Source organism: Drosophila mojavensis, unplaced genomic scaffold (assembly GCF_018153725.1).
Source record: "Drosophila mojavensis isolate 15081-1352.22 unplaced genomic scaffold, ASM1815372v1 contig_82, whole genome shotgun sequence".
In the NCBI taxonomy this organism is placed as follows: Eukaryota; Metazoa; Arthropoda; class Insecta; order Diptera; family Drosophilidae; genus Drosophila; species Drosophila mojavensis.
In genome coordinates, this window is record NW_025318908.1 from 631,523 (window position 1) to 642,811 (window position 11,289).

Below are 11,289 nucleotides of genomic sequence, written 5' to 3' on the forward strand. Positions count from 1 at the left end.
CTTTAGTTTCAGACACCAAGTCAATTATTAATTACATGTAAACATACTTTAATATCATTGACTATAATTCGATTTTGTGGTATTTTTCAGTGGCATAAGTATAACAACACATCTTGCTTTAAGGTAAATTCATATTTTAAGTCCACTTTTTAGCGCATGCAATTCGGGCTTTTGAGGCTTTTGCATATTTGCCATTGAATTATTAAGTTGCCGGCTCACAATCTGATGGTGGGCTGCAGCCGCGGCTCCATCCTTTCGCCCAATCGTAAAAGTTTCCACTCAGCAGTTCAGTAATCGTTATCTATTCAAGATTTTGCCAACGCCGCATCTTGAATTACGCATACGATGCGTGGCCCGGCGTAAATCGCTGTTGCTGTTGATGTTGCTGCTGCTGTTGGTGAGTTTCAAGCCTCAATAAACTAGCTGAATTGCATAGTTAAGTCTTTTTGGCTGCAGCCAGTGCTGTAGGCGTGATTTAAACTTCGTCTGGCATTTAAATCAGTGCCGTGCTGCATAAATCTAAGAGAGCGGCTACTTATCGGCGTCTTCTGGCTTTCTGGCCTTCTGCCCTTCTGGCCTGGTGGCCTGCATTGGCGGTAGCCAATGAGCCAGTGTTGGTAAACGAGCCAAGTGCCGCAGTTGGGGCGAGGTTGGCATTTTGACTGCTTCTATCTCTTTTATCTGCTGTCGCTGCCTCGGCTGCTGATTCCGCCACCGCTTGCAGTCCAGCTTCTTCTTCTTTTTGCTACAAATCGTGATAATAAATTCCAATTTTATTTAGTCAGTGAGGCGGCAAAGCACCCTTGTCATCGTCAACACTTGGCAGCAGCGGCCCAGAGTGCGGGGCCAGCTCCCAAAAAGGCGAGCGAATGCTTCATCTGGTTGGGCCGAACGGCTTGGAGTCCATTGCCTCAACTACTTGGATTAACGGTTCATTTTTATGACTTTTTGTTTTTTTTATACCCTGAGCCCATTTTCAATGGGAAATCAGGGTATAATGGTTTTGTTGAAATGTATGTAACGGGCAGAAGGAGGCTTGGCAGACCCCACACAATATATATATATTCTTGATCAGGGTGACGAGCTGAGTTGATTTGGCTCTGTCCGTCTGTCTGTCCGTCTGCCTGTCCTGTCCTGTCTAGAGAATTCAATTTTTTTTAAATGTCCGTATATATAGCGCGGATATCGAGTTTATCACCAAAAATCGATAACTCATCCCGATATTTTTATCGATAAAAAACCTTATCAAAAATCAGTTATAAAATTATATGTCTTATATATTCAAAGCTAGAGTCTCCAAATTTTATATGTATACTTATATGCATTTTATACAATTTCGATTTTTGTTAAAATTTACCCCTATATCCACCCCCTCATCCTCACCTTTGTATAAGACGTATTTCAAATCCTAGACACTTGTGCTTGGCAAATGCACACATTTCATTATTATAATCACGATCATCATTTCATGAATCATCATCATCATTTCATGAAGATAGTATATCCACAAGAAAAGTTATTAAGCAATTAAGTTCCCATAGTGAGCCAACACTGCAGCCAATGCGTGTTTATGCGTGGGTCCTGTGTGTGTGCGTGCGTGTGTGCTTGTGTGTTTGTGTGCGTGTTTGTGTGTGGGTGTTTCTTGTGTAAGCAGAAAGACGCGAAAAATGATTGAAATAGCTGTTGCTCGACGGGTTCTGGGGATCTCGTAGTCGGGCAGCTAGTCGACTAGCGCTTTCTTACTTGTTATGTATTCCTTTTTCTCAATTTTTTGTGTGTGATGCTTTTGTTGGGCCATACGTCGACATTGGAATAAATTTGCTCTTGAATTGAGTTTTTGTCGCTGGCGCCAGATTATTTTCGGCCCAACTTAATCAGGCCTGATTCTAATAATGCGAGCAGTCGGGCTTGATGATGTCAGCTAGGTCCTCCGATAGGATGCCGAGGCTCATCAGGCTTGGGACTTGCAGTTCGCTGGGTGTCGCCATTTGTGGCTTTCTGAGCTCTAAGCCAAGGGCTCTACATGTTGCACAGCTCACGCAACGCGATTTCTTGTTAAGGCACACTAACACACATACTTTCCGACTGGGCTGAGGCACTTTAACGGGCTGCAGGACTTGTGGCAGCAGTCAACTGTTTGCAACTTCAGCTCCCCGTTCTCACTTGCTTCCCGTTGTCCGTTGACAATTACAACGTTACAATGTTGATGCGATATTTGTTACTTTTTATACCCTGAAACCATTTTCAATGGGAAACATTGATGTCCGTCCATCTGTCGATCTGTCCGTATGTATGAACGCGTCGATTTTAGAAGATATAAGAGCTAGAGACTTCAAATTTTTTTAAAATGTCCGTATTTACAGCGCGGATATCGAGTTTATCACTAAAAATCGATAAATCATCCCGGTCTTTTTTATCGATAAAAACCCTTATCGAAAATCAGTTAGAAAATTATATCTCATACATCTTTAGAGCTACAGTTTCCAAATTTTGAATGTATATTGATATGCATTTTATACAATTTCGGTTTTTGTTAAAATTTACCTCCACCCCTATTTCTACCCCCTCACCCTCACATTTGTAAAAGGCGTATTTCAAATATTAGAGACTTGTGCTTTGCCAAGTGCACGCATATTATGGTTATAATTGCGATCAGAAAGTTTCATGAAGATCGTATGTCCACAAAAGTTATTAAACAATTAAGTTCTCATAGTAAGCGCACACTGCAGCCCATGTGTGTGTATGTGTCTGTGTATGTTTGTGTGCATGTGTGTGTGTGTTTCTTGTGTAAGCAGAAAGACGCGAAAAATTATTGAAATAGCTATTGCTCGAAGGGTTTAGGGGATCTCGTAGTCGAGCACACTCGACTGGAGCTTTCTTACTTGGTTTATAAGATTTTGGGACAAAATCAAACAGCTCGCCCGAGTGATACCTGCACTTGGCTTGAATTTCATTAGTTGTACCACTGCCGACAATCGAGCTTAAGGTAATATTAAGAAGAATATTAGAAGACCCTAATATATCAAGCCAAGTCGGTTGACTAAATATATCTTGTTCACTATAGTGTTTAATGTAATAAACTCGAGTCCCAAATACCCAATTCTAAACGAATAGGTCGCTTGAAGAGCTCATATATGACTCTCATATGATATATTGAAATATATGTATATGGAAGTATCATCAGTATCAGTAAACTCATAGCTGAAACGGGTATAACAATGCTCGCATACAGCACGACGAGCTCAAAGCGACACAGTCACTCACACAGCCTTACACGCACACACTTACACAGACACACTTACACATACACACATACTCACACACTCAGCTACTGCAGCTGACAGAGGCGACAGTTTGAAAGAGAGTGGTCAGAAAGAGAGGGAGGGGACAGGAAGGCGGACAGATGGGCCAGTCACTTCCGCTTGCAGGCGAGGGCTGTCCATTTTATAATACCCTTTTTTATTTGAGCTCTTTGGGCTTTTGTTGCCGGGGCAGTTGCTTGCTTTGCATTTGCATTTGAGCCCTATGCCCAGCCTCTGGCCACTGGCCAATGGCAACCAGCAGCTGAACTGCTAGCTGCAGCATAATTATGGATGACGATGAAAGGACGAAGGACTAGGTCCAGCTAGTCTGTTATGCATTCGCCGGGTCACTAATGTTGGCACATGATGATTTCTTTCGAGTGCAAACTTGGCCAAGACTGCTCAGCAATCAGTGAGTGGGGCAAGTTCCTCCGACACTCTGATCTGAACGAACTGAAGCTTTTAAGCCGCTTACCACAAACTTTTGGATAGTTTTGGCTTGTTTACTTCGTAATAGGCACTTTTGTGCACAAAGTGCTAACAATTAAACGTAAATGCTTTATACGGGGTAAATACTGAAGCTTACTCTCTGCTGCTGTTTAATCAGAAAGACAAGCGTCGGTCGATGGGCTGAAATATTTCATTTCATTTGAATATTTGCAATTGAGGAGCAGCAGCTAGCTCTCTTCAGTTCCTGCGAAGTTTTCCAAGCTTTCCACTGCATATGAGCATCTTTCAGCACATATATATGTGCATGCAATTCAATCAATTTTCTTCAAGTATGTCCTCAAAATTAAACTTTCAACTGACAGAAAATTGCACTACCGAAATTTCTCGAGAAGATTGAACGCTCGTGAATTTAAAGTTCTACAAAGCACTAAATGCGTAAAAATATAGAATATATTTGATAAGTAATGCATAAAGCATAAAATCATTCTAAAATCTTAGTAAAAAGTACTACAGCTTTATTTATATATATATAAAGGAATAGAAATATTTGTGTAAATATATATTTATTTATATAACACCAAATTTCACACAAACTCTTTATTCGATATTTTTATCCATAGTAAAAATCGCAACGCATACAAAAGGTTGACTTGTTCCTAATGACGCCGTAACCAAACTAAATGACACATAGCATTAAAAATTCACAGAATAGTGGCTGACAGTTGTGCCAGCCTTGGAAAACATTTTTTAGAAATATTCTTACGGGGAAAATTTAAAATGAGAATTTCCGGGAACTTATTTGACTGAATGTATAGCTCTAACAGTTATAAAATATATGTAGGACCTCAAGGTTTGAATTTGATTCACTTTAATGAATCCATTTTTTAAGCCCACATATAATTTATTTATTTATTTACAAGACCTCATTGTGGCCATTGTTGGCACTCTCCCATATTATAAGGGGGCCATTGCTGTCTTTCTTTAAATATAAACCCTTAATATTGTCGATCTAATTAACTTATTTGTATCGTAATTACATCCTAAAATGAAGAATTGAATTTTCAACAAATTGGCTCAATCTGCATAAGAATATTTCAAGCTGATTAGCTGAAGACGGCTTCTTCTGAATGATTTTCAAGATCTATGTGTTTGCTAATAAATTGAGTTTGTTTTGCAATCAAGCTCGTGCAGGCACACATTTGGTCCACAGTTCAAGCTCTGTCCTCCGCCTGGCCTTGGCATCTTGGGATGCGAATGCACTTCAAGGCTGCCACGGAACACGCGGAGCTCCGGTGATGACATAAAAGTAATGACATTAGGGCGCTTTTGAAGGTAACACAACCGAGGCGTCGCCCTCAAATTTCCGTAATGCAAAATAATCCGAATATTCGTCGGGGTAGGTTTTTTCGGTGGTTGCAAACGGTGTCTCGTGCTCCACTCACCCCGTGCAGTCCGTTGTGGTGAAGCAAACATTTGGCTTCAATCTGCTATAGAGCTTCATTATAAAATCGATGAGTGGGCTGAGATGTAAGCTGAGCGCTGACCTAAGGGTTAAGTCACAGAAATGCGCGTCCACTGAGACTCCGACCCGACCCTGGATTCGATTTCCTTAAAATTTAATTAGGCACAAACAAAACTTTAGGTCGTGATAGGACTTAATAGAAGTTTGCTTGGCTCGGAGCTACATTCTACTATATGTAAGTCATTAGGATTCAAGCTTGTGTCCCTTAAGCAACATGGAAAATTTAAAGCAGCTTTAATTACATGAAGTGAATTAAATTTGTTCGCAGCTGAAAACCTGTTTCAAGTCATAATTAAAGTGCAAAAGTCAGCAATGAGATGCGCCAGAAGTTTTCAAATAAAGTTACTAAGCCTGGCAAGGCAATTATATTCCACTGAAGCCCAATCTGTTTAGTTGGCTAAAGATATTTCATAGCGTCTATATCTGCACAGTCTGCCTGTCTGCCTGTCTGTCTGTCCGCCTCTTATATACCATAATGGGTTTCTAATGGGTTTCAGTCGATTCAAGTCAAAGTCTTAGGACTTTACATTTTCAATCTCGATCATTTATTTCTCCCCTCTCTTCAGCTTTCAACAAACATCATCCTAGAGATTTATCTGCTCCGGCTGAAAACCAGAAGCAACAGCTTGGCTTGAAACAAGGCGAGCGAGAATTTTTCTATTATTTTCTATTTATTATGGGTATATTGGCTTTGCTTATGTAAATGTAACAGGCAGCAGAAGATGATTCTATTGTATATGTAATATGTATTGTTCCTAGAAAGCAGACGAATCTTATGTAACTTGTACGTCAATCGATAGGCAAAATCTCATGCACTCAAATTAAATACTTGTATATTGTATATGTAATATGTATTGTTCCTAGAAAGCAGACGAATCTTATGTAACTTGTACGTCAATCGATAGGCAAAATCTCATGCACTCAAATTAAATACTTGTACTTGAATTTCATTTCAAGAAGTTACATTTGAATCTATCAGTTGCTGCTCTAGCTTTGGATTGATCATTACAAATCACAAATCATCATTACAAAATACATTTAGATACAAATTTTATGTATTCAGGGCTATAAAGGTATATGCTCTAGGATAAGGACCTACATATATGTATGTGCAGTCAGGCCGAAGGGTATCTTTTGGCTCAGCAACCGAAACTGAGCCGTTCTAATGCAGCTTGTAGTTTCGTTGCTAGGCCACAGAGACCTGATAGTCTTTCTGCCGTCCCAAACCCGAGCAGCACATGCAAAGTGCGATTCCGTCTGGTGAAATAGCTAATGTTCTCTGGCGCTCAACGTCCCTTTCCCACCTCTGTTTCTACTATTGTCCGTGGCAGCTGCATTCGGTTGGTCAGTGCAAAATTGACTGAAATTGATGATGTCACTTGATAGGGCGAATGAGTTTTTCATTTTCCATTTTTCACATTGAAGCCAGTTGTGTTTGAGGCTCCAACAGGGCTGTCGAGCCCACACCAGGCCAGCCAGGCTCTTGACCAGTCCGAACAGCTCCTCCAGCTTCACGTTCATGTTGTTTAACAAATTCATCCTGTTGCTTGCGCTTCAGTGCGTGCCTAGTGCTGGGTTGGACAGCCATCACATGGCATTGCATCCGGCAGCGCACGAGAGCCTTGCACACACACACCCACACGTGCACACATGCACGGGCACACGATAACACCCACACATATGCGCATATGCGATTTTTGGGTAGGCCATTGTTGTGCATCGACCTGTTTGATTGGCTTACTTTTTGCACGTTTTTAATTAGTGCAGGGGAGCATAGAAAAAGTAGTTCCATGTGGCGTGTGGCGTGTGGCATGTGGCGTATGGCGTGTTGAATGTGGCAACAGTGCTTTAAGTTGCTGGCGCATTAAACAACATGAAATATTTCATAAGCGCATTGCGACCCAGCCACAATGCCAGATGATTTATGCAAAGTGCTCAGACTGTGGGCATGAGCTTGAATATGAGTATTACTATGAGTATTCCATTCTCTTTGTGCGTGTGCGCCACATGGGGTGAGTGTGAATGTGTGAGTGTGTGAGTGTGACTGTGTGCACCTTTACAGGCGCCACAAACAAAAGACCAACAATCGACTTCATACGATTCCATACGACTCGTTATAGCTACAAATTTTCCAAATTTTGTAACAATAGCGCGCACACAGAATACGTGTGTGAGCTCCGTGAAGTGAAATCACTTGTGTATTGGTTTGACTTTTCCCTGTGCCAGGCTGCATCGAATCGGGCTTTGAACTAGCTACAAGCAGTCGACTGAATGGCTAAATTCTACTTTTTCGTATTACATAGTCAAAGAATATTTTTGATTCTATTTTATTTATATATGTCAATCTCATACTTTATTGTTGGCTGACTTACCTCAGAAGACATTATATTTATCGATAATCTTCAAATTCGACCTTAGTACATTACTGATAATTAGCAGAACTCATACTGGAGTATGTATATCCCGTAACTCTATATGAAAGTCCCTCTCCCTTGTAAAGAAAATTCAATCAGAGGAATCTTTGAGGTCGTCTTTAGCCTCATGCAAATAGGTTTCTTAAGGCTAAGCTACTTGGCGTCTATCTCTTGGCTTGTCACACACACACACACACACACACATGGATACACACTCGTTCAGCTATTCAGCTGCAGATGCTTTTTGTGGCACTTACCTTATTGGAATGGCCATTGAATTTCAATAGCTTCTTGCAGGACTTGCCGCGACTCTCGAAATAGATTTCCTGCGGAGTCCGTCGACGTCGCTGCGCTGCCGGCTGCGCTGTCAGCGTCTTGCGCTGCATGAACAGCGGCTCGCCTTGGCTGCACTCGGTGCCTGCCACGGACTGTGTCGCCTTGTGGCGGCTCACGCAGAACAAACGACTTAAGATGCCGCAGCAGCCGCTCGCTGCTGGCGTTTCACTCTCTGCTGCTGTCGTTGTTGCTGTCCCTGTTGTTGCATTGTTGTTGGCACAGCAGCGGGCGGATATGGTCATTAGGTTGGCATTGTGGCGTGTCTGGCGATTGACGTCCATTTCCATGGTGCGCAACAAAAAACTGTTGCCTACTTTCCTGCGCGCTGTGTTGATTTGCGAAATGTTTTTGCTTGTTTACCGTTACTGTCGTTCTTGTCGTTGTTGTTGCTGCTCCTGGTGTTTCTTTGCTGCTATTAAAGCAGAGTTTACGACAGTTTCGTTCGCTTTTTTATATGCAAATCGCCAGCCGGAAGTTTGGGATTCTTTTATTTTGTGTGTATTTATTTCTCCTTTTTTAACAGTCACTGAAAATAGCAGAGAGCTGTGGCAGGTGGTTCAATGATGCTGTTGTTGTTGGTAGTTAAGCACACAAAAGCTTGGCGCCCGCACGCACAAATTCACACTCGCAAACGCTCGAACGGACACACACACACCCTCATACGCATACGCTTTCACTTACGCTCTCTCACACACAGACAGCCGCATAGTTCAGGTGAGAGATATGAGCAGCCGCGATGCTTACGAGCCGAGGGCAGCCAGCCAACTGATAGCAAGGCGCCGTGCTTGTGCTTGGGCTGTCGAGGTGGTGCAGCGTTGCCAGACCGCGGAGAGAGCAGCTGACTGCGGGCATTGCGCATGTCGGGCGCACAGTGAGTGCTAAAAAGCTGTCACCTGCCGTGCGCCCTTGGCAGCTGCTTGTGAATGAACCAAAGATTTTTGCCTGTTTACGTTGGCTGGTTCTGCATCGACTGCTGCGGCTGCTGTTGTGATTTCTGTTGCGAGGCGTGGCAAGGGGCATGTTACGTCGTTACGTTGAGCGGGTAGTAGTTCAAAGTTGTAGCGCGTTTTGCTTTATGTGTGTAATTGTTTGGCGGCAGTCGAGCGGCGCCTCGTGCTATGCAGCAGTCTTTTAAAATACCCTGTAATAATGAAGCTGTCGAGAAGGGGCGGGAATCGATTCGAGTTTACAAGACTCTGACAATAAGTCATGACAAATTCTGATAAAAAGAGATAACAAATACTGAAGATAGGGTATACAAATATGCATAAAGGAAAGGAAACTAAAAAACGGTTGTAGACTTTCCAGCAACCGTTAATGGTTTAACTAAGAAGCGAAAAATTTCGAAATATTATATAAGAGAAGAAAACCAACTCCCAATGATAGCACCAAATTCATAACAACTTTAAAAGCGGAGGTAAGGCGGAAGCCTTGGAACCGATGAAACAGAGACACATCAGGGTGACGAGCTGAGTTGATTTAGCACTGTCCGTCTATCTGTCTGTCCGTCCGCACGCCCGTATGTAATGTAATGAACGCGTCGATCGCTGAAGATATAAGAGCAATAGACGTGACATTTTTTCCTGGGTCCGTGTATATCACGCGTTATTCACCCTAAACTCCCGATATTTGTTTCGTTATCGATTAAATACCTTATCGAAAACTTGTTATTTAATTATATCTACACCTTTAGAGCTACAGTCTCCAAGCTTTAAACCACCCCCTCTACACCCAGCCCCTATATTCACCCCCTCACCTTTGTAAAAGGCGCATTTCAAATAGTAAAGACTTGCGCTTTGGCACATGCATAGTCGATCGACAAGAAAAGTTATTAAACAATTAAGTTCCCATAGTAAGCGTGTTTATGCGTGCATGTCTATGCTAGTCTGTGTGTGTGTTTCTTGTGTAAGCAGAAAGATGCAAATAATTATTGAAATAACAATTCTTAAAAGGGTTTAGGAGATTTCTTAGTCGAGCAGTCTCAACTAGAGCTTTCTTACTTGTTTATTTTTGATTTGAATTAACATTATTTAAGATTTAATTTAAATTCAAATTAATTTAAATTCTTAATAACATTCAGTTTAGTTCACCTATATGGAGTAATTTATCTTATAAATTTCAAAGATTTTTTTACATCCTACTACAGGGTATTTGTAAGTCTTGCAGTTTTCGCAACTTAAATTAAAACTTTTGCTGTTTTTGCAGTGTTTTAGTGGAAGGTTACTGACATCTCATCAGTTGAGTGTAGATATCTATGAGTGTGTGTGTGTGTGTGCAGCTGTAATTGTTTGTTTTGCGCTAGTGTGTGTGTGTGTGTGTGTGTGTGTGAGTGCTGTATCTCGGCTCTGTACGTAATTTCAATGTTTCAACATAATCTTTGATTTGATTATGTTGTTGAGCTGGCTCCACTGTGTGCACAAAACGTGCTGAGATGTCCTTTTCTAGTTCCCTGGTGAGTGTGTGAGTGAGTGTGTGTGTGCGTGAGTTTGTGTGTGTGGGTGATTGTCTCGGCCACTTCCGGCTGGAGCTATAAACGGATTATAAAGTAATTTAATGCTTTTTGTTGTCTGCACGATAAGATAGTCGCCAAGGGTGCCAGGGCATGTCCATTAACTGAGACAGAGTGAGATGGCAAGAGTAAGGCGAGCGAGAGGCAGCAAAAAAGTGGGAGCTTCGGCAATAAAAACTTTTAATGTTGTTTGCTGGAATATCTCTGAGCATTAGATCGCATCACGCATACGCACGGCTGTGCCGCCAAATTTGTTGGTCAGACCCATTTAATGAGTTTGAGCTATGACTGTTGCTGTGGCTGCTACTGTTGTTGTTGGTGTTGTTTTAGTTTTTGCTGTAGTTTTTGTTGCCCACTAATATTTCTGTGCGTAATTAATGTCCAACAGTTTGGCAGCTGTTTGTCTTGCTGCTGCTGCTAGTTTCCACTTCCTGCTCGTTTCGTTAGGTTCGTTTGGTCATTTCGGCAACATGTTTATCTGCCTCAATGCGCAAATACATATGTATGCTGTATACTCGTATATTTATGTTCGACCCACACACACGCATTTAGCTAGATTGTCACATTAATTTTGTACGTTAAGCTGTCAACGTGGTCAATATTTTTGTATGTTATTCGTGACTTGAACGGTGGGCAGTCCGGCAGCTCGGCAGTCTGGCAATCCGATAGAACCGACAGTCCGACAGTCCTTTATTTATTTATTTTTGTTCTTTTTTCACGCACGTTTTTGCTCGCCTGTCGATTTCTTGGGTCCAG

The 11,289-nt window shown here is 41.8% G+C and overlaps 1 protein-coding gene across 1 annotated transcript in view; it reads right to left on the reverse strand.

Annotated features, from left to right (window-relative positions):
- Positions 1 to 8,788, reverse strand: part of LOC6581138 — a 30,597-nt gene extending 21,809 nt beyond the window's left edge. Inside the window, exon 1 of the mRNA XM_032730266.2 lies at positions 7,946 to 8,788. Within this exon, the coding sequence (XP_032586157.1) occupies positions 7,946 to 8,311 (366 nt within the window). The 5' untranslated portion in view covers positions 8,312 to 8,788. The remainder of the gene's footprint in view (positions 1 to 7,945) is intronic.
- Between the last annotated feature and the right edge of the window lie 2,501 nt (positions 8,789 to 11,289).